The sequence below is a fragment of the Pelodiscus sinensis genome, chromosome 1 (genome assembly GCF_049634645.1).
Source record: "Pelodiscus sinensis isolate JC-2024 chromosome 1, ASM4963464v1, whole genome shotgun sequence".
NCBI classification, from domain to species: Eukaryota; Metazoa; Chordata; order Testudines; family Trionychidae; genus Pelodiscus; species Pelodiscus sinensis.
In genome coordinates, this window is record NC_134711.1 from 304,552,379 (window position 1) to 304,576,183 (window position 23,805).

At 44.2% G+C, this 23,805-nt stretch overlaps 1 protein-coding gene across 8 annotated transcripts in view; it reads left to right on the top strand.

Moving 5' to 3' along the window:
• YAP1 (Yes1 associated transcriptional regulator) overlaps positions 1–23,805 on the top strand; it is a 142,836-nt gene that overhangs the window by 110,477 nt on the left and 8,554 nt on the right. For all 8 annotated transcript variants that reach the window (XM_006110819.4, XM_006110820.4, XM_006110821.4 and 5 more), the window contains one exon: positions 10,817–10,947. In XM_006110819.4, the coding sequence (XP_006110881.2) occupies positions 10,817–10,947 (131 nt within the window). The remainder of the gene's footprint in view (positions 1–10,816; positions 10,948–23,805) is intronic.

Consider the following 23,805-nt stretch of genomic DNA (forward strand, 5'->3'; position numbering starts at 1 on the left):
CATGCTAGCAGCAGGGCTGGAGCTACAAATATTTTTAACTACTTCTATTTAAAGGGCTCGTGCCTTCCCCAGGCTGCCAGGCAGTTGAAAGGGCTTGCATAGCTTCTGCTCCCAGGCCACACACTACGGGGCAGGGCCTGGAACAGCCATGTGAGCTGGAACAGAGCCCTAAATGGACCAGATCAAGCCACTGAGTGGCTTTTGCCCACCCCTGATCTCCCCTGACTACACTAGGGGAGGGACAAAGTGTTGACTGCAACTAGCTTCACTGAGTTAAAAACTCGAGTTAGTTGTTTCACTGTAAAAACACTTTTTTTTCCAGTGAAGACATAGATTCTGCTCTAATACATATTTTTGATCTGCTAAACTAAGAGAAAAAAATCAAACAGCTCTTTGCAAATTCTGAGGCAGCCTCATGTCTCCTTTTGTCTAACCTCTTTGTTTTGGGGATAGATCGGGGTGGCCAACCCACAGCTCACTATCCGCATGCAGCTCTTCGAAGAAAAAATAGTGGCACTTGTGACTCTGAAAGGAGCAGCGTGTTTCTGTCTGAAAGAGAGACAGCTGGAGTCATGGCGTGAAGACTTCAAAATGGCTGCCTTCAAAATGGCCAACTTAAAGGGATAATGCCTGCTCTGCTCTTAAAAGGGTGGTGGCTAGGCGTTTTTGTTTGTTTGTTTGTTTGTTTTGTTGTTGCTCGACTACTTTTTTCTCTCCGCTCTTTGCGCTGTATCCACCACTATTTTGGCTCTTCGTCTGTAACGGGTTGGCCACCCCTGGGATAGATGATGACCAAATGTCATCTCTGAAGAAACTTAAAAAAAAAAAAAAAAGAATGGTCCTGCAGCACATTAGAGACTAACAAAAAATGTAGATGGTATCATGCACTTTCGTGAGCACAACCCACTACTTAGATGAATGGAGTAAGAGTTTCAGGGTAAAAATAAATAGCAGGGAAAGAGAAGGAAAAAAATTGTCCATTAGAGTGTCCATGCTAAATGAGGCTAATAGAGAGATCTATAAGTACCCAGTACTTACTTCTTGATGTCATTATGATGTAGCAGCCTATCCAGTTCAGCTCTTGGTTGAAACCTTGATTACAGGTGTAAAACTTGTAAATGAAGGCAAGTTCCGCAGCTTTGCTCTCCCGCAATAGTAGTCACTTTTAGATCCATTAGTGAGTGTCCAGGCAAGTTAAAATGTTCCCCAACAGGTTTGTGTTACTATTACGAATATCTGATTTGTGTCCATTAATCCTTTGTCATAGAGCCTGTCCAGTTTGGCCAGTATACATGGCAAAGTGCCATTGCTGGCACCTGATGGCATAGATCACATTGGTGGATGTCAGTTGTACGAGCCTCTGATGTGGTGGCTTATGTGGTTAGGTCCTGTGATGATGTCACTTGTATAGATGTGTGGACAGAGTCGGCACCAGAGTTGATTGCAGGCATGAGTTCCTGGGTGAATATGACAGAGGTGTGCTACATGGTTGCTGGAAAGAATTTGTTTCAGGTTAGAGGTGAGAATTGACCTGTCCCCCAAGTCCTATGAGGGTGAGGGGTCATTTTCCAGGATCGGTTGTAGATTGTTAATGATGCTCTAGTTGGTGTTCTGTGGTTTTGTTTGTTGGGCCTATCTTGAAGAAGCTGATGCCTCATCTGAGGTACTCATCTGGCTCTGTAGATCTATTATTTCACTTCCCCGGGTGGGTATTTAACATCTCTGAAGAAGTGATCCATTATATGACCAGTTAGGCAGAGAAGCCCTGGATTAGATGGATCAAAAATTAATCCTATAAAAATTATGCATCTGTCTGAAGTTTGTTTTCCAAGTAACACCTAAAGGGTACATCAACACTGCAGGCTTCTTGAGATGGTCCCCAGCAGACCAGAGGCACCGGGAGCAAAGCCGCCAGGAGCACCTGGGCTTTCCCCCCCCCCCCGGAGCCCCTCCGCGGCTTTGAAAGCCTCGGGGGAAGCCGGCGGGGGGCATCCCAGGCGCGCATGGGCGGCCCCCCCGCCGGAGCCCCTCCGCGGCGGCGCGGAGGGGCTCCGGAGGGGGGGCAGCCCATGCGCGCCTGGGATGCCCCGCCGCTGGCTTCCCCCGAGGCTTTCAAAGCCGCGGAGGGGCTCCAGCGGCGGGGCATCCGGCGTACAAGACGACCCCCGATTTTTGGGGGATGTTTTTTAACTTCAGAGGTCGTCTTGTACACCGGAATATACGGTAAATTTACTTACACAAGAACACACGTGCAGTGTAGATGCTCCACAAGTTTTTGCGCAGGAACAGCCCTTCTTGTGCAAAAAGCCTTCAGTATAGACGTAGCCAGAATGTCTGTCTATAAATTAGAGGCAAAGAACTTGTTTTTATTTCCATTTTCTATGGTGTATTTTACAGCATTTTGTGTATAATCAATTACATTTTGTCCCTTGTAGAATAAGTTTTTTCCTATTTGTATTCCTTTCAAGTGATAAAAGGAAGTGGGGAGAGAAAGACAGTTTGACTTTAAATGCACACAATTGGTAGGGAAACACAGCATTAAGTATAATAAAAACTGCTTCTTCCTTTTTTTTAATTGACTAGACTTCAAGTTGGCAGAGATACATTGGTATATATTTTCTTTGGAGTCTTCTTTAAATAGCTTTCATTCACTAAATCCCCAATCCAACAAAACAGATAACTGCGTGAGTAGTACCATTAATCTGAATTAGATCATCCACCATGCCTAAAATTAGGCATGTGTTTTAGTAAAATGGTACTCTAATTTAATAATATTAGTAATTTTTATATAGCCTTAATAATAAATTAAACCCATAATTTTAGAAACATGTATTTAGAAATTCTGTTGTACACTTAATTGGGATTACTGCAAACAATTTTTGGAAAAGCAATGTCAACAGAAATAAGCTGTAATTTCTTGTTGGAGTTCCTTCCCAAAATCGTAGGGATTATAACTTTTTTGTTAGCAAGTGACGCTGCACAGAGTATGTAAATAATCAGAAATCTTGGCTCATTGTATCTATAATCTGACCTTGGACCTCTTTTTGGCTAGAAAGACATGGGTATTCCATGTATGTGGAGGTTAATTCTGACAGACTGGCTTGTTTTAGGTCCTGAGCCTGCATTGTGGGTCGTCGTCACAAAGGCTCATTAATCTCTGAGGCTTTGTGTGGGTGCAGTAGTCTAGCTATATGATGCATAATGTAGTACCAGGAGCATAGGCCCTGGTTGTACTTCAGTAGATATTCAAGTACTGTCCTAAATTGGGGGCTCAGAAAGTGAGACTAAGGACCTCTTGTGGTTTCTTTGGTACTATATTAGTTTCGTCATATAACAGCATATGACTCAGTTTAGTGTTGGGAGGAGGGGGGGGGGGACATTATCTGTTTTGACAAAGCATAGAGGTATGTTCCTACAGCCCTGCAGCTCATACTTACATTATGATTTGATGATAAGGTTGCTCAGTCTCACTTATTGCTAAGAAATGTGGAAAACGTTATGGAGAACTCTAATTCACTACTTTGAAAAATGTCTAGAAAATCTAAACAAGATTGGATCTGAACAGTTCCTGTCAGTGAAAGGTTATCCTATGTGGTTGAATTCTGGGCGGCATGTTGTCTAGCAAAAGAACATAGAAGATGCAAAATATGTTCATTAGGTTTACTGCAGAGGTAACAGCACTGTTTCAGCTTCACTGGCACTGCTGTTGTAAATATTCTGTGGCTTCGGAAACTGCATATCTGAGCTACTTTGTTGAGAACAATGAATTTAAGTTAATTTGTTTAATGTGTGGTAAACAAAGTTTTATTAAAATTGCTAAGAGATGCTTTTTTGTTCAAATGTGGGAGGCATTTTAGTATCTATCAATGACTGGCATTTACGCAATGCAAAATGATAATTGTTTATATATGTATGGAAAAAGGAAAACAAATATCCTCAGTGGCAACAGAATATGTAATTTTCACCCAGCTGTAGCAATAATTATTTTTTTAAATGATTTATGTCCAAGACCCCGCAAAATGAAGTGAGTATAGAGAAATCAGTCCAGCTATTGAACCCACTGGATCTCGTGCATTTTTTTCTTTTTTTTTCCAGGGCCCTCTTAACATGTCTTTGTACCAGTATAGAGTTTTCTGAATTATCATCATTTCTTTAATTGCTGGTCTTTGTGGATACATAGGTGCTCTGTGGGCCCAAGTTCAGAAATTCTTCAATAGCCGTGTCTGTTGGTCTGCACTTGTACCTCCTCATGCTCCCAACCAAGGGCCACAGAACAGTATGGACTAGCTGTCTCTCTAGTTCCTTTCTCCCGCTTGTGGTCTGAAACTGAGCCTTCTGTGTCTATCCTATTTCCAGCATTCCTGCTGGATTTTCAGACTAGTAAATAATTGTAGATTTATATTTAAATAGATTAGTTAGTTCAGGGATCACGGTCTCTTTTCACTCTGTTCCTACACAATTTGGAGTATTTATCATACCCAAAGTTTCAGGCTTCAAACTGCCTGGCCTGCCTACAGCGCTCAAGAGTTACTTGTACTGCCTCAGGAAAGTGCCCATTCCCTTGAAATGTGGTATTTCTTGTGTTTTTCCCCACATGTACCAAATAGTCTCAGGAGTCCCAGGGCCCTCACACTCCTCCTTTAGTGATCCTGAGCCTCTAGATAACGCCTGTCCATCCCTAGGATTTTGTTTCAGTGAAGTGCCATGCATCTGGAGTTGGAGGATTTGACAGCAGAGGGTCCGTGCATGCATCCTGGTTCACCTTATGTTTCCACCAACGTGAGAATGGGCAGAGCAGACTATCTTCAGTTTACGTAACTCACTGTCCTTGGCTCTGATGCACTTCTAGAAACAATAGTTGTACATAATATTTTAAACAGTTCTTGCATAGTTTATAAATTGTGTTTATTTTCTAGTTTTTAATAGTTACTAGCTTAAGTTGTTTTAGATAGACTTGGGATTAAGGAAGGCACATGGAAGGAAAAGCGAACACCTTCATAAAAAGTAGGATAAATCAGCCTATAAATGCTCAAAAAAGAGGTCTATCTACCTCTGGCACCACAGCTCACAAAGAAGAAAGTTCAGTACTGAACATACCAGGAGCAATTAATAACTTGAAATTGCACATTCAGAAGTGAGCTCCAGCACCAAGCAGACATGGCAGGGACCATTCTCCATCTACATTTGCAGTATCAATCCAGCAAAAAATCCACTGCCTCCAAGATGGCACAGGTTAAATAGAAGACACCTACTAGCTTTCCTACCGTGAAAAGTTGATACTTATATCAAGCACCAGGCAGTCTATGCAGATCCAGAATCTCCAGTCTTTCAATATCTGATTCTGCTGAGAAATATCCCAACTTGATCAGTGCGACATTCATTGGTCCTGAGCTCTATCTGTTGGGTGGAGGCCCTGGCATCATTTGTGCACCATTCACCAGCTTTTGTCTTTGGCACACAAAAGTCAGGTCAAGTAGTGCTATAAGCCCCACCATTTGAGCATAACTGCTGTTAGTCAGACAAAGGTGATCTGATATCAACAGCAAATTGGCAAAGAACCGTAACTCTGGTCAGAATTTCCAGAGCTACCTGGATATCTGTGCTTCCTCCAATATTACTCAACCCCATATTCTTATGATCTTGGCCACTGGTCATACTGGGGCTACTAAGATCTGCATTTTCAGGCACCAGAGAAGAGCCACAATATCTGCAAGAGCCTTTGACTTGATTAGGAGCAGTCTGTACTGTCAGATCCACCAGCAGCATTTTTTGTTCTCATGGATGAAGTATTGACACCAGCTTTTCCCTTGCCTCCAGATGATTACAGGCAGTACCCAGACCTCCTAAAGAGGAGTGCTGACTCTCCTCAGATATTTCTGGAGAAAGTTCAGAACCCTACCCACTGATTCCTGGACATTGTCCAGGCTAACGCTTGCTCTAAGGTGGCCCCCCCATCAATGAGGTCATTATGGAGCCCTTTAACAAAATTCGGCTTATTGCTAAGAGGGCCAAGAAAAAATACTTTGTTCACTCCAAGGGAGCAGAATATTTATTTTTCCAACCCTAATCCCAACTCGTTAGTGGTCCAGGCAGTAACAGAGCAGAGTAGACTGAACCAGCCCAGGTTATCCTTTCCAGACAAAGACACAAGAGACTGAATTTTTCTGGCAAGAAGCATTTCTCTTTGGCTGGCCTGTTTCCCATAGCGAATGACCGTGAAGAAAAAAAAGAAGCCAGTACACTGTTCCTGAGCCACTCAAAGCTTCAGCTCCAGAGGTGAGATGCCTTCCTGGTGCAATGATTCACCCTGCTGATATAGTCCTTCTCTCCCTAACCTATGCTGCCTTCCATCCTCGGGATGACCAAGCCAAACAAGGCAAAAGTGATTCTCAGAGATTCCTGGTAGTGGAGATTATTCTGATTCACTAGTTTGCCTCCAAGCCATGCATGGACCTTCAACCAGTTATAAACCTACTGTCATAGAATGAGGGCAAGACCAGCCACACTCAGTCTAGTTTTGATCTTCTGGCAACATGGTTTTTAAGTGAACAAGGAGCACAGAGGAAGACTGATCATAGGATGTCCAATCCATCCTCTACAACAAAGGTGAGGAATGTTTTTTGGGTCGGGGGCCACTGACACATAGAAAAACCAATCAGGGGCCGTGCACAAGTGAGAAGTTTAAAAAGGAAAAAAAAAAAAACCTCACTGACGTTGCTCCCGACTGAGAAGGAGAACAACACTCTCCCACATTCCTCTTGGACACCAAAGCCTGGGGGTCCATGCTAGTAGATTTTGTGTGTTCCAGCCTAGTGAGGGCATGGTGTATGTGTGGGAAGGGGAGAAGGCGGAGAAATGGGGGTTGGGGAGGGAGAAGGCTGGAGCACTAATGCAGGCTCCACAATTCTGGGAGCAGGCACCTCACACCTCAGGGGCTGAATCTGCCCCCAGGCCTTAGGTTTCCCTCCCCTGCTCTACAAGGAAGTACTGTGCCACCAACTGGTAGTGATTCTCCCTGCGATGTCAGTAGCAACACCACCTACCTACTGAGGAATCGGGAATCCTTCTAATGAGAGAAGATATTCCAGAATTAGAGACATCTGTCTTGTTAATCAGTTTCTTAAAGTACATCTGGCAGCTATTAATGCCTTACATTCTCCAGTGAGGAACTGCTTTGTTTTCATCTATCCCACTACTGTCACCTTCAGAATGTAAATCTGTCCCCAGTTAGGACCTGAACCACCTCCTTTCTGCTCTTATGAGCCTGCAGTTGGAATCATGAGCCTCCTGCTCCCCTTTACATCTGTCTGTGCACACAGATAGCTTAGAGGACAGGAAGCCCCACTCACTTGACATACTCAGGACTCTGGTCTTCTGTGTACACTATATAAGACTTTTCTAAAGTTTCCAAGGTTATTTCTCACCATTGCTGAAAGAATGCAAGGGGAATCTGTCTTTTTCCAAAGACTCTGAATGGATTTCCACCTGAAACTTTTTTACAATCTTTTACAAACCCCTCCTCAGACTGTCAGGTCCCAGTTAATTAGAGCACAAGCAGTCTGTGGCGGCTTTGCAGGACTCCCTCTGATATAGAGCTGCATCTTGAGGCTCCATGCATACCTTTACCAGGTATCATGCATTAGTTCAGGCTTTAGCTGGAGATGCTTCCTTTGCTTTCATGATCCTCCAATCTGTGATGCATCATGCTTCCTCACACCCACCTTCTAATTGAAACACTGTTTTGGCTTCCTCCATAGTGAATATCTCTGGGAATCAGCACTGGAAGAAGAAAGGAAGATTGCTTACTACGGATGCTAGATAAATAGTGTGCAATTCAATTATGGACTAACAGCACAAAATATTATTGGTTGCATGACTCTTTGATATTCCCATGCACTCCCAGCCCTAGTCTTGGGAAGCCCCCTGCCATCCCGCACAGCTGCTTCTCTATGGGGTGGCAGGCAAGAGCCGGTCTGCGCAGGGAGCTGGTGTAAACACTGGCTTCCCTCACAGACCAGCTCCCACCTGCCGCCCCTGTCCATAGAGCAGCCTCTGTCCGCCGCAAGCCCAGGCACCGTGGACAGACACTGCTCTGTGGCAGCTTCCCCTGCCCTCCCCCACAATGCTGTTGCCTCTCATAGAGATGCGGGGGAGGGGGGGTGGGAAGTACTGGCTGTCCCCCTCTCCCTTGCAATCTAGGCTTGTTGGTTAATCGTGTAATCATCTACATGTTAACATCCCTATTACTTCTAGGAACTAGAGTTCTTCAAAATTTTGCTCCCTGTGGGTATTCACAACCCACCCTCATTCCCCTCTTCTCAGATCCTCTTTGGATTCACAGTAGAGCAGGAACTGTAATACTGTTTGGTCTGTGTTACCTCTATTGCCCATGGTTCAAGTGTGAGGAGGAAGGTGGTGCTGGTCCATTTCCAGGAGCACATGCACATCCACAGAGATGTGTGGTATATCTTGAAGTTACCACCCTTTACTAGTGCTACTTTCAGCCATAGAAATATTTAAATCACTAAATATTCTGTAGTATAATCTTTAACTGCAGCCTACCTAGCACTAGTTATTCTGATTAAGCCCTGAAAAATAATGCAAAAAATGTCAAAATGTTAAAAGACAGCAGGATATTAATGGGTGACCCATTGAGGATTACCAAATGGTATGTATTTTTGAATAAGGCTCTGATCTTAAAAACAGGCACTAGCATGATTGTGCTTTGCAACAGGATCTAATTCAGGATTGGATCCTATAATTTTTCACTAATTATTATAACAACATTTTGTTTATATCCTGAAACAAAGGGGTTGGTTTCCCTAAAGCTGTTTAGTCATAACTAATTTCTGGTGTACTTACTATAGCTGCAGTATAGGCCTTGGTGTGTATAAATAATTGGTGGAGCCCGTCTAGTTAGATTGTCAATGAGGATTGAACCTAAATTGTCTATATGACAACATGAGCCTTTATTGCTTGAGATTAAACATGTCTGTTTGTAGAGAGGCAATACCAGACTCTTAAACCTCTAACCAAGGAGGGGATGTTTGCTTCCTCTTATACCCAATAGCAGAGACTAGGGTACTCATCTGGCCTGAGTTTTAATCCAGGCCTCTTCTCTCCTGTGAGCTTCCTAACCATCAAGTTATTCTCGGGTGGGAGGTGCCTCTGACTCTTCTGTTGCACTTTGTATGAATATTTATTCAGTTGGGCCGGCAAGAGTGACTCTAGAGACTCTGGTTATGGCATTCACCTGACTTTGAGGGGGCGGTAGGGGGTGGGCAGGGAATACATCTGAGTTCTAGTCCTATTGCAGCGAATGTTTACTTTGTTGCACAGCATGGAATAGCATCGGGGGTGTGTGTGTGTGAGACAGACAGACATCCTTCCTTCCGCCAAATAGCCAGTAGCCTTGTGGTAGGGGTACTCACCTGGGGTAGGGATTCAAACCCTGGAAAGTCCCACACTCCAAAAGAGTGTTCTAACTGCTGGGCTATTGGATGTAAAGGGGCAATGCTACCATCAGTTTGTCCTCGGTTTGGGGAATCTAGTCCTGCATCCAATTTCCCTTTGCTTTCACTAAAACAATGCCCAAAATAAAACGGGGTGTGTGGGGTTTTTATTTCCTGAAATTTGTGATTTGCTGAAAATTCTGACAAAATTTGCTTAGGGTTAACTCAAAAGTAAAAAAGTGTAACAATGGCAAAAGGGGTAAGACTCTTTTAAAAGAGTCTGTTTTCTAATCTCCATTTTGAACAAGTTAGACAATTTGTGAATATCCAGTGAAGCTGTTAAAAACTCGTATAACTGTAAAATAAACAAACTTGAGAGAGACCAGCTGGATAAGTTACAGAATGCTGACCTCATTTTTTTAAAGTAACTTTATCTAAGGAGTTGACAGATCATTTTGGTCTTGTAAATAATATCCAAAATTAGAATTTTATACTAACATTGTGAGTGTTAAGTCTTTATTTTCCCAAAGGCAGTTAGAAAAGTTTGACATTCGTACAAAAATAGGAAGAGATCAAGCCATAGTAATCTCAGCCAGAATTTTGTCAGACTTGTATTTTTCCATCTAGAAGGTCAGAGTAGACAGATTCCCCTCCTTCCTTTATAACCCCAATCTTGCCATGTGTGATATCTTATGCAAAGTCAGGCCAAAGAGTCCCAGAAAGGAAAAATTTTAAATGTTCTAAAAAAAATTTAATCTTATTAATCTACCTTCTCTTACCTCCACTACGACCCTATCCTTTCTCTAAGAGAATCAAAGGCTGTGTCATTTGATCACACCTTGTCCTTCATTATACCTTCAGTTATTCAATAAAGAAACAGTTCAACTTGACTTAGGGTGACCAATCACACAGCAACAAATAAATAGTGAATAACTATTTAACACACAGTTTACAACTAAATTTAGGACAAAATGTATTCTTTTTAAGTAATTATGAAAACTCAGTCTGTTCATGAATTCTCAAACTAGGAAAGAGTAAAATTATTCGATTACTTTGTAACCTCCTCTGTGGGTATTGGGGTATTACCAATTTGCATGTGGGTGGGTTCAAACAACAGTTTGTATATATACTGAAATTAATATTTACAATGAAATCATTTTAATGAATGGGGAAATAGCCTGAGCTTTAATTTATTAAGCAGAGTGATTCTTCCTTTGACTTAGTTCCATTTAATACCCAGTAACTAGAGCTATGAAGAAGTGTATTCCTGTACCCTCAAATGCTGCTGATGTGCCTGAAACATTTAATTTACTAATTGTACTCATTTCTTATTGTTTTTTTTTGTTGTTTGTTTTTTTTTCCAGGAGTTAGCTCTCCGAAGCCAACTTCCAAGTATGGAACAAGATGGTGGCTCTCAAAATCCAGTGTCATCTCCTGGAATGTCTCAGGAACTAAGAACAATGACTACAAATAGTTCTGATCCATTTCTTAACAGGTTTGTAGGAGTAGCTACTGAAAACATTCTATTTAGTACATGTAATAGTTTATTTTGAACATCAGTCTATGCCAAAAACCACAGCTGTAATTGAATTTTTCCTTAAATGGCAAGTGAAGTAAAAGTTAAGGATTAAAAGCTGTCTCCTGTGGGAGGAAGTAAACTGTTCAGACTTGTAGGAAACATTCATAACATGTTTCCCTCTCTATATCTGTTGTCTAACAGTCACCTTAAAATTACTAACTCAGAAGAGCTTGTGCATAACTTGCTATGAGATCAAATGAACTGTAAGGTAATACATTTACAACTACACTTGGAGGTTAATTTTAAGGTGTTTTCACATAGGTTATTTAGCCTGCCAGTATTTTTACTGCATTAGGACTAGTGCTAGAAACAGTGATAGGATTTATTTTTAAGAACTGTATTGTATGAAAATCATTTGTTGGTTCAAGGATTTGGCATTTTGGTTTGTGATTAGGCAAAGTATCAGTTATGAAAGGAGAAATTGGTGGCAAGCAGATTTGAGGAAAATGAGGAAAATTTTAAAAGACTATTATGGACAAAAAACATACTGGTAATCATTACTAGACTGCAATGGTAGAAAGTGTTGAATAAATATTTGTTCTATATTTGAGGAAAAACAGATGATATAGTGCTATCATACAATAGCATTTTTTCCGTTCTAGTGGTATCTCAAGAGAATATTAAACAGCGGTTAATGAAGTTGGACATTTTCAAATGAGCTGGTCCAGATAACTTGGATTCACAAATGTAGTTCCAGAAGACTGGAAGAAAGTTAATGGGTTAAAGTAAATTGCATGACCTAGTTGTTAATAGGCCTGTCAGTCTGAAATCAAGCCTAGGCAAAATAATGCATCAACTGATATAGGACTAGATTAACAGATGAATTAAAGGAGGGTAATTTTATTAATACCAATCAGCATGGATTTATGGAAAATGGATTCTGTCAGACTAATTTGAGGTATGTGTCTCAGAAGGTAAATATATTAGTCTCTAAGGTGCCGTAGGACTACTTGCTTTTAAAAGTTATAGACTAACAAAAATGTATACATAGTATCATGAGCTTTAGTGGGTAAGACCCACTCCAGCTTGTCTAATGAAGTGGGTCTTATCCATGAAAGCTCATGATACTACGTATATTTGTTAGTTTCTAAGGTGCCACAAGACTTCTCATTGTTTTTAAGATGTGTATGTGTATTTTATGATATTACAAGTGTGTTGATAAGGTGGTAGTGTTGATGTAATATATTAAGACTTTTGTAAGGTGTCTGACTTGGTAACACATGATAATTTTGATTTTTTTTTTTAAACAGCAATACAAAATTAAGGTGGCATACATTAGGTGGATTTAAAACTGGTCTCAAAATGTAAAAGAGAATAATCAAGTAGCTTTTTCCATTGGTGGTCTTCCAAAGATTAGTCTTGGCACTTTGTTATTTTTATCAGGGACCTAAAAGAGAAAACATCACTGATAATGTTGGCAAATAACGCTAAAAATGGATGAATGATAAATAATAGAGAGTATAGATCACTAATATACAATGTTTTGCATATTTTGATAAACTGAGCACAAGCAAACAATATGTGGGTTTTGTTTTTTTTTAAATAGAGCTAAATTGTATATATAGGAACAAAAAACATAAGCCATGCTTACAAGATAGGGGATAGAAATGTAGCCATGTTAGTCTGGAGTAGCTGAAACAAAATACAGTACTATGTAGCACTTTAAAGATTAACAAGATGGTTTATTAGGTGATGAGCTTTCGTGGGCCAGACCCACTTCCTCAGATCAAATAGTGGAAGAAAATTGTCACAACCATATATACCAAAGGATACAATTAAAAAAAATGAACACATATGAAAAGGACAAATCACATTTCAGAACAGAAAGGGAATGGGGGGGGTGTAAATGTCTGTGAGCTAATGATATTAGAGGTGATAATTGGGGAAGCTATCTTTGTAATGGGTAAGGTAATTAGATTCTTTATTCAGACCAAAGTGTAAAGTGTCGAATTTAAGCATGAATAACAGTTCAGAGGATTCTCTTTCAAGTGCGGTCTTAAAAGGCTTTTGAAGCAGGATGCAGGTAATTAAGTCAGCAGCACTGGGTGACAGGCAACCAGTCCAGAAGGGGAGCTGGTTTTTAAACTGGCTGCCCTTGTGGACCAGCTCCTGCCTGTCACCCTGCACTACTGCCTCTGATACAGTGGCTGCTGGCCCTGCCCCAGGGACTATAGAATAGTCGACTAACCGATAAAAATTCATGAGGTTACTCGACTATTAAATTAACCGATATTTAACATCCCTACATGGAACCGGACGCCATGCTGCCCACAGCATTTCAAAGCGGAAGTGCCACATAAAGACTGGGGTCAGCTGGGGACTCAGAATCCCTGGCTGATCCTGGGCTTCATGAGGCACTGCTGCTTTGAAACGGCGCAGGGCCAGCAGGGGACTGCTTGAGTCCCCCGCTGGCCCCGTGTTCCCCACAGCACTTTTGCCTTTGAAGTGTAGCAACAGTCCTGGGGCTGTTGCTACAGTTTAAAGGCAGAAGCGCCCTTATCGACTAATTGACTAGTTGATGCAAATTGCATCAACTATTCGATTAGCCAGTGAATCAAAATTTTACATCCCTATTGCCATGTAGCCGGAGGGTGCCTGTCAAATAAACCATGTCTGCAAACAGGTCCAGTTTCGGAGCCTTACAGCTGCAGGCCCCTTTGACTCTTGAGGCATTTCATGTGGCAATGGTTCTGATGTGTCTCCCCATCCTGCCTAACCCCTCTGGGACCCTGCCAGCCAAAGCTGCTGGGGACAAAAAGGAGGAAGTGAACTCCATCATGGCGCTGATCATCATGGCACTGCCCAAGGAGAATCCTCTATGGTCCTGTAGTAACGGTCTCCAGCTGGTTACTGGCTCCCTGGCATTGTTTAGAAGCAGAAGTGGATATGGTGCCTCCATTGTCCAAAGGGGAATCCTTCACCCCACTGAAGTAGTAACAGTACCCAGTCTATGTACTGGGTCCCCAACTGATGGTTGGCCACCAGCTCACTGGTAAATGCAATGGCAGTCTTGGAACCTGTGTGGGATCCCCCCAGTGCTGGGGCCCTCTTTCCACCTTTTATACTCAGTGGTATCTGAGAGGTGAGCCACTGTTTCGTCTTATACAATCCCAGACACAGATTGGTATTCCAGCCCCAGTACCAAGGTCTCAGAAGTGGGCCCAGTGCCAGCTAGTACAGGAAGCAGCAGCCCCTCCTCCAGTGCAAGCCTCTTTCTCAGCATCCCCAGCAGAAGCGGTCACAGTAACTTGTTCATTCTGGATGACTTCAGGGCCCATGAAAAGTTTGTGAAGCATGTCGCCACAAATGGGGGCTGGAAGCTGAGAAGCTGAGGGAGTCTGCATACAGCTTAGTCGATATTCTGGCTGCAGTGGCTCCGTCAAGGGTGACCTTGCTAGTTAATAAGACAGTGGTAGGGACCTATCAGGGTGCTATCGCAGATCCCTTTGTCTCTGCCCCCTACCTCAAAAAGGGTGAAGTAGTAGTACTTTGTACCGACCAGTGGTTTGAGTACCTGTACTCCCATCTCCTTCTCCCTGGATCTGCCATGGTGTCAGTCACAACGGAGGGGGACATACAAAGGCAGTCCAGTGCTACCACACAAATAAAGAGGCTCAGAAACTGGACTTGTTTGGACACAAGGTTTATGACTTCAGCTACATACCTATAACCATCAGTCTCTGCTGGGGATGTAAGAGTTTAACCTGTGGAACTCGATGGCCAAGTTTAAGGACTCCCTGTCAAAGGAGTCAAGCCAGGAATCCATGACCATCCTGGTGCAAGGGAAGTCATGGCCAAAGCCTCCCTCTAGACCGCTTTGGATTTGGCCAACTTAGCAGCCAGGATGATAACTTTAACAGTCACCATAGGGCACTATTCATGGCTCTAGTCTTCAGGCCTCTTTCACAAGAGGCAGTAGTAATTCCAGGTCCTGCCCTTCAAAGTTATCTCCATGGTCTCTGAACAGATAGATTCCGAGCATCACGGCCTCTAAGATTCAAGGCTAACCCTGCACTCCAGGGGTTTTTACTGGCCCTCAGCCTCCAGGAAACATTTTAGGCCCCAGCAGCCGCCCACATTTCCAGAGACCCCTCAGGCAGGAGCCCTAGAAAAGAAAGAGAAAGGGCTATAAATGTTGTCTGTTCCTACCTTTTGCCTCCGCCTCTCAGTAGAGCTCTCTTAGATCCCCAGAAACATCAGGCAGACCTTTTGAAAGTACACCTGACAATGGCATACCAGTCGTGACTTAAAGGCTAACAGATTTATTTGGGCGCAAGCTTTTGTGGACAAAAATCCAGATGCATCTGACAAAGTGGGTGTTTGCCCATGAAAGTGTATGCCCAAATAAATCTGTTAGGCTTTAAGGCGCCACAGTACTCCAGACTACTCTGAGAGACATTAGCATCCGTGAAGAATCCAGGAGAACTTTTAAATTATACTGAATTGACCAAATATGGGGTATATGTACCATCAGCCAAGATAGACTACACTGTGGCTGCAGACTCTTCAAAGTGTTTTCCTCCTCTCCCTAACATAATATATATCTTGCTCTGATTCACACTTCAGCCAAGCATTCTTAATCCATAACAGACTGTATTTAAGCCCTAGCCCAGGGTTGGGAAACCTAAGGCCCTGGGGGCCGGATGTGGCTCCCAATGTACCTGAGTCCGGTCCCCGAGGCCCAGGGCTGCCACCATGAGGCTGGAGCACACGAAATGTACTACATTGGGCCTCCCTAGGCTCTGGTGTGGAAGAGGAATGTGGCGAGTGCCTTTCTCCTTCTCAGTTGGGAGCCATGTCAGTGACGGGTTTGGATTTTGTTGGTTGTTTTTGCTTCTCACTTGTGTGACTCTGCGACTGATTTTTCTGTGTGTCAGCAGCCCTGACCCAAAAGTGTTTTAACTATATTCTCTAAAAAATAAGTAGAGCTGTGTGCCTTCTTCATATTGCTAGCATTTGTATTTTGAGAACAGTAAGTGATGTATAGGTCTTGTGCTGACCCTCTATATAAAAGCCGGTTTCACCAAAGTTCTCACGCTTTTACCTATATCCATGGTCACCAACCAGTCGATCGGGATCAACTGGTCGATCCCAAGGCCTCGACCAGTCAATCGCGAGGCATTCTGGGTGCCCCATTTCCACCCACCCCCAAGAAGCTCCACTACCTACCTTGAGCAACAATGGAGGTAGTGGCAGCTTCCCGCGGAGTGGACGGAAGTCCTACTGCTGCACATCACTTCCTGGGGTTCCGGAAATGCACTAGCTGTTTCCTTGCCCCAGCTCCCTGGCATTCCGGGAACTTACCAGGTAAATCCCCAGAGGCTTTCCCTTCTCTGCAGGACGGGGGAGTCGGGCCCAGAAGGAGAGCACGTGTGCAGGCTTCCCTGCTCCGGGGGGGGGGGGGGGGGGGGGGGCGGGAGTTGACCCTGAGGGGTTGCACGTGCAGGCTTCCCTGCTCCACGGGGGTTGGCCCCGAGAGGTTGTGTGCGCTAGCTTCCCTGCTCCGCCGGGGGAAGGGGTCGGCCCTGAGGGGTCACGTGCGCTGGCTTCCCTGCACCGTGGGAGGGGGAGTCAGGCTTGGCGGAGGTGCGCAATGGGCCTTCCTACCTCCGCGGTGGCGGAGGGGTTCGGGCCCGGAGGCAGCGTGCAACGGAGGCTTCTCTCTGAGGCTGGTGATGGGGACTCCCTGACCCCACTGGCACCCCGCCCCCAAACCCTGTTCCTGCCCCCTGCTGCAGAATCTTGCCCCCACCCTCCTGCCCCCCCCGTTCCCTCTCCCCTGCCCCCAGCCACAAAATTGCCCCCCCACCCCACTGCTGCAGAAACCTGCCCCCTGGCACCCTGCCCCCCACTGCAGAAACCTGTCGCCCCGGCCCCCTACCCCCGCTGCAGAAATCTGCCCCCACCCCGCTGCAGAACCCTGCCCCCCGCTGTTCCCCTGCTCCCTGCTGCAGAAACCTGTCCTCTTGGCACCATGTTTCCTCTCCCTTGCCCTTAGCCACAGAACTCTGTCCTCATTGGCACCCTCTCGTCTGCTGCAGAAACCTGTCCCCTGCCCTCCTGGCACCCTGTCCCCTAGTCCCTGCCCCTAGCCACAGAACCCTGCCCCCACTGGCACCCTGTTCCCTGCCCCAGCACCCACTAGCACCCTTCCCCAGGACCATGTCCCACTCTCCCAACTGACTTTTCTGTGGGTCAGTGACCCCTGACTCAAGGCAGGTCCCCTGCCCTGCTCATAAGTAAAGACAATGCAGAAACTTTTTGCATTTGTCATAGTATTTTATTTAAAAATGAAGCCTGGCCAACAAACCCCCAGTTGGGGCCAAGCCCCCATCTGGTCACAGCCGCTCCTGCACTCCCCCTTCCCCCAGATCCTAGATCTGAGCTTATCTTACACTGGAACCCCCTGCCCTGAGCCCCTCACATACCCCAGCCCAAATTCCTGCACTCTCATATCCACAAGCCTGTGGCTTGCTTAGTACCCCAACACTGCCCGAGCTTAGTACCCCCTCCCCGAGCCAGTGTCCCCTTCTCCACCTCCTCCTGCATCCAGATTTCCTCCCAGAGCTTGCCACCTCTCACCCCTTCCCACACCCAAATCCCTCATTCCCACTCCAGAGCCTACACATCCTGTCTCAATCCAGTGAGGGTACAGCTAGACTGCAGGAGTTTTTCAGGATTCTGGAGATATTCCAGAAAAACTCTTCTGCATCCAGGGTTGCGTTTGTTCTTCCACTTTTTTTAGTGGACGAGCAAACATGCTCTTTTGGTCACCCCTATATTCCTCTTTCCACAAGGAATAAGGGGGCTTCCAAAAGAAGGGGGTTTTCTGACATTTGGTCCAGTCTAGACAGGCCAAATGTTGGAAAAACTTCTTCCTACAGAAGAATTGGGGCGGGGCGGGGGGGGGGGGGGGGAGAAGCAGCAGTATAAGGATTGGGGCTAGCAAGTGATGGAGAGGAGAATAGAAAGGGGCGGGGCAGTAGATCTTGGATTGGTCTGTCATTTAAAAAGTGATCTTGGGTATAAAAAGTTTGGAGACCACTGATCTATATATATATTGAGCTGCATAAGTGACAATAAATGTACCAGTAAAAGATCATGCTATAATCTGTTTAGAATGTAAGCAGGTAGGGCCTCTGACTTTGTCTGGAAAGAACCATTCACATCTAAATATTATTTTCTTCCTTTCGTATAGCTACTTACAAATCAACTTCCAAGTTTGTCACCCACTCTTGTTTTCTGGTGACATGGAACAAACAGAAGCTGTCCTTCTAGAGAAGGCTCTCAGAGGGCAGCACTTCATTAGATGTTCTTTAGATTGGTGTCCTCTCCACATGCACATATCAGTCTATCCTTCATTTTTTATTTTTACAGTAAGTAATTCCAAAGCCCATGTGAGGTTCTGATGCCATTTGGTGTGATCAGTATCTTACATGACCTGATGAAGCCAGATGATCTATAAGCAGGTCTTAATTCTTGATCCCCACTATATAGGTGAGGGTATTTTAGTTTTGGGAACTTGGCTGCTTCAAAGAGATGGTGATAAGCTATGTGCAAGGTTGGGAAGCCGGACTGCCAATTTTGACTCCAGCAGTCCTGTGACAATTCTCAGAGCAACATCCAATTGCATGTTGACAGGTTTTTTACTTGTACTATGTACCCATACTGAAATGCAGTATATGCAGCTGCTGAGAAGATAAGGACCAAGCTGTCTGTCTGCAGGGTCAGAGCATCTTGCTACCCATCTGGCCCCAGCTAGTTTGTGTATTATACTGTAGTTTTTATATTGCAGCTGACTTTGACAGATATTGGCAGTGCAATCCAGAACCATTTCAAAATATTCTGGGAAATACTCATGACAGAGTAGTTGCAGAAGGTGACATTCTGGTGCTGCTTTGTGTGTTGGTTATTCATGTGGTTATAACCAGCATTTTTGAAGGTGTGGTTGGAGTCGTCATAACCAATAGCACACCATCAGTTTTTTCAGATCTTCTGTGAGGATGCATTCAATTTGGGTAGCAAAAGTGGAATCATCTGCATGTCCAAATTTCTGTGACTGGCTTGATGGCATAATGCTGATATAAATACCTAAATGCAGAGGTGCCAAGACCGATCCCTGTGGGAGCCCATTGCTCAGTGGATCTGGTCTGGTCTGTCAGTAGGCCCAGTGTTCTGCAAGGTAGTATTTTTCATACTTTCGGAAACAAGATGTCCCGCCAAACCACATTGGATAGAGCCTACATTGATAGCTGGCTTTGGCGTGGGTTGTCAGTGTGAATGTGTGATCACAGATGCGTCAGTCTGGTCTTTAAAATTATCAGACAAGCTATAAGAGACCATTTCTGCCAGCCATTTATAAATGCCCCAAAAAAGGGACTAATTTTATTCCATTTTAATCAGTTAACTCCAGGAAATCTCCCTTATTATGGAATAAAATACCAGAAGAGGACAGAGCCTGATCAGTGTGATTGGTTGTTTATTATTCAGAAATGAATATTCATATCCATCATTAAGCAATTTGTAATAATAACTTTTTAACATGTAGAGGCTACTGTATGTGAGGTATACTGCTATAGGGAGGCTATGAGATAACAAAGTAGTTAATGAAAGAGAGTTTGGTAAATCTATGAGATGGTGTTACCAAATGTGAGTAGCAGAGGAAGCTGTTGATGCATACTGGAGCCCATCAAATACAATTCATCAATCCAGCAAATCTTCCTCTTTTCTCATGGGAGCTTTTCTTCATGGCAGCTACAGTTGCCTGCTCCTAGTCTAGTGTAGGCTTCTTCCCCAACGTTTCTTCCTATCTTGGCCATAAAGAATGTGGTGGTAGAGGGATGTTGCAGTGAATTTCCAGCAGCAGTGACCTCCTAAACACCTATATAAATAATGCACTTCAGACATCAGGGCACAGAATCTGTTTTCAGAGGGCAAAGATAGTATGCAAAGAGTTGAGCATTAAGGGCTGCTTACTTTTTGCAAGGTAATTTTAGGTGGGGCACATTCTTTCAACCAAATCTTTTGTCTTCCACATATGCAGTCCTCCTTACACCCCAGCTTTCTTTTAAAGCCCTTCCTCCTCCACTAGAAAGACCACATCGTTCCCTTACCTATTTCCTCTCCCACCTCTTGGGCCTGGGATCTCTCCCTATGGTGGCCCCTCAACTGTTTTCCATGCGTTAAGAAGTCTTTCTGCACTGGCTGTAGCTGCTAAGTAGGTCATGGCTTCCTCCCCTGGTATGAGAAGGTGGTTATTTGCATTAGAGAAATGGATCTTGGTTTCAAGTGCTTGTTATACATTTATACATGAAATCCCTTGGCAACTTTGCTGCCTTTTGAAAATGGTAATTCAGTTTGTGGGTTTATAAATGTAGTAAAGTAAACATTGATGCATATATGTTAAAGTAAGAAATGATGAAATTGATGGATTCTATTTGAAATGGCTATGCGCTAGGAAAGTCAACGTTTTAAGTTGATCTTAATTCACACTTCCATCATAAGAAAAAATAGCTAGTAAGTTTTGTGTGCTGTAAAGAACCATAGCCGTGCAGGGCCCACTCCCAACAGTCGATTTTATCAAAGGTCCATTAAGCTGTTGACCATTTTTGTTTTGTTTTGTTTTTGTTTTTGGCAAGGAAATGGTGGGGAAAAGAAGTCTGTAACTGTTGTAGATCTTCAGTGTATTTGTGGTCTGACTATTCTTTTTTTATAAGTTGTTTTCATATGTAGAGAATAGTAAATGGATACTTGACTTGGAATACCTGATTTAAGAAATTTTTAATTTCTAAAATCTGATTCCTGTTCTGAATTGAGCATTTTACACTCAAAATTGTTTTCAGTAAAAACATAAGCCAGTGTTCTACTAGCATGTTGTCAAGGGAGAGGGACTTTGTTTACACTTAGGCTTTCAGACAGTGGTTCTCAGTTTAAGACAGAAAACCTGTCCCAAAGAGTTTGCAGTCTGTGTTAGGGAATGTAATAGTGTAGTTGATTAACTGATAAGCAGAAGCTTATAGGTTAATGCTACAGACTATACATGTTCCCACCACCACCACTACCAGTAAATTTTTTAGCAGGCTGTCCTGCAGCCTGGCTCACTCTTGGTTTGCACCAGGTCTGGGACCTACCCCCAATGCAACTTTGCATTTAAAATGTATTAGGAGCCAAGCAGGCAGGCTCAATTCTGGCCTGCACCAGGTCCAGGAGCTCACACTCCTCTTCCCCAGACTGGGGCTGCTGCCACTCCACGCTGCTGCCCCTCTATCAGAGGCAACAGCACGGGATGATAGGCAGCCGGTTTGCAAGGGGAGCTGATTTTTAAACTGGCTCCCCTCGCAGACCAGCTCCCGCCTGGCATCCTATGCTGCTGCCTCTGACACATAGGGTTACCAGGTAGGTTTAGAAAAAATACCGGACACACTTGCGGGGGGAGGGCTGGCCGGAGGAGATGCGGGCAGTGCAGTTGGCCGAAGGGGACTGACCCGGGCACATGCAGATCCCGGGGCACTGTCAGTCCCGCACACGGTCCAGAGAAGCGCGAGTGAGTCCGGCTGCAGCTCCACCACACACTCAGGAGCAGGAACAGGGCTTCTCCTCCTCTCCAAGGCGTCAGACGCAGCCAGGGCTCCCAGCGCCAATTGCGCCCTGCCTCCCAGCCACTCCCCCAGCTCCCACCAGGCTTCTGTCCAGTGTCCAGACAGAAATCCAGGAAATACCGGACAGAGTGCCCAAAAAACGGACTGTCTAGTAGAATACTGGTTAGTTTCAGCAGCGGCTGCATCAGAGAAGCCGGGGGCAGAGCAGCTCCAATTGTCCGGCTGCCCAGAGCACTTCCGGGTTCCAGATGGTGCCGGACGGACCATTGGATGCCGGACCACTGGAGTTTTACTGTAGTAACATTGGGTGATATGACCATCTAAAATGGTGAATATCTCAAGTGATTTTTGTTTTTAAAAAACCAGAGGAAGCATGCTTTCAGGAGTGATTATTCCCCTCTATTTGGCACTGGTGAGGCCACATCTCAAGTATTGCATCCAGTTTTGGGTGCCTCACCTCAAAAAGGGTGTGAACGTATTTGGGAGAGTCCAGTGGAGGGCAGCAGAGGAGAGACTGAAGGAACTGGTCATCAGAAGAAAAACATGAGTGGGGATTTGATAGCAGATTTCAACTACCTGAAGGGAGGTTCCAGAGAGGATGTAGCTAGGCTGTTCTTGGTGGTGGCAGGTGAGAGAATGAGGAGCAATGGTCTCAAGTTACGATGGAGGAGGTCTAGGTTGGATATTAGGAAAAGCTGTTTCAGTAGGAGGGTGGTGAAGCACTGGAATGGGTTACCTAGAGAAATGGGGGAATCTCCATCTTTGGAGGTTTTTAAGGCTAGGCCTGACAAAGTCCTTGCTGGGATGATTTAGTTGGGGTTGGTCCTGCTTTTGGGTAGGGGGTTGAACTACATGACCACCTGAGCTCTCTTCAAACCACATCTTCTATGAGTGGTTTGAAGGAAGAAGAGAGGGTGGCAGTTCAAAGCATGAGTGTAGCAGCCAAGAAAACTTCATGGCTAGAATGATTTTGTTCATTTTAGGTTCAGTTCTGGTTCTATCACTTCAATCCACAAATTGAAATAGCATTTTTTCTTAGAGTTTTTAAACAGCTTATTTATTACTTAGAACTGCACAGTTGACTTCTGCTGCTTAAGGGGAAAATACTTAATATACTGCATGGTTAATCAAATAATGCTGTTTTAAAATAAAGACGAAAAGCTTTTTGTTAAGCAGTAGTCTTTATAGTATGGTGAAAATATCTTCAATACATCTATTTGGTATTTCTTGTTGACTGTATTTTACTTACATCATATGTTGAACTTGTCAGTTTTCCAATGTCTACTTGTCTATAGGAGCCAGAAACTACTGCCACACATGTATCATAGAAGGGTTGGTGTGTATCTGAATGTTAGTTCAAGTCATGCCCAAAAGCTACATTAGTGTTCAAATATAAGCTGGACCTCCCTGGGTCTGGCATCCTTGGGACCTGACTGGTTCCGAACAAGGGAATTTCCCAAACCAAGGGAGTACTCCTGGCCAGCCCCCTTCCCACTCCTCCCACACCCTGCAACTGGGCTCCTGGCCCTGGGTCTCTCTGGTCTGGCAACATCCGTCATCCTGCTGCATCACAGAGTCCAGTTTAGGGAGGTACAACCTATATTTACTTAAAGTGGAAAAGTCAGTATTAAGGCATTATGATAAATATTATTTCTGGTTTTTATGCTTCCGCAGTCTGTAGAAATACGGGTTTGGAAAATGTATAGTTAGGTTTAGCTGTTGTGTGCAGGATCAGAGTAAGACTATAGCTTTATGGATTTTTATGGTCGTATAGAGCCTGGAAAATCACTGGAAACAGGAAATCTCACTATATACAGAGTAATATTTAATCAGAGGCACAGAGTAAACAAATTGAACACTTAGATTGTTTCTCTCATTTGCAGTTATAGTAACTGTAGTATTCATCTACTGTAGTATTTTTCTAAAAACTTCCCACCATACCACTCCCCCTGGTGCTCCCTCATAGAAGCAACAATAGGAGACCTAGTATCAATAGGCCCCTAGTAACACCTGATGTGTTAATCTCCATGCCAAGATCTGTTCTCAACAGATTAGAGTGGTTGAAATGCCAGTGTCTAATCTACACTGGTGCACCAATGTGGCTATGAGAAGTGGAGCTGAATGGGTGGTAGTATAGTTGTCATCTTACTGTATGTGCAACTTGCCTCAGGTGGCA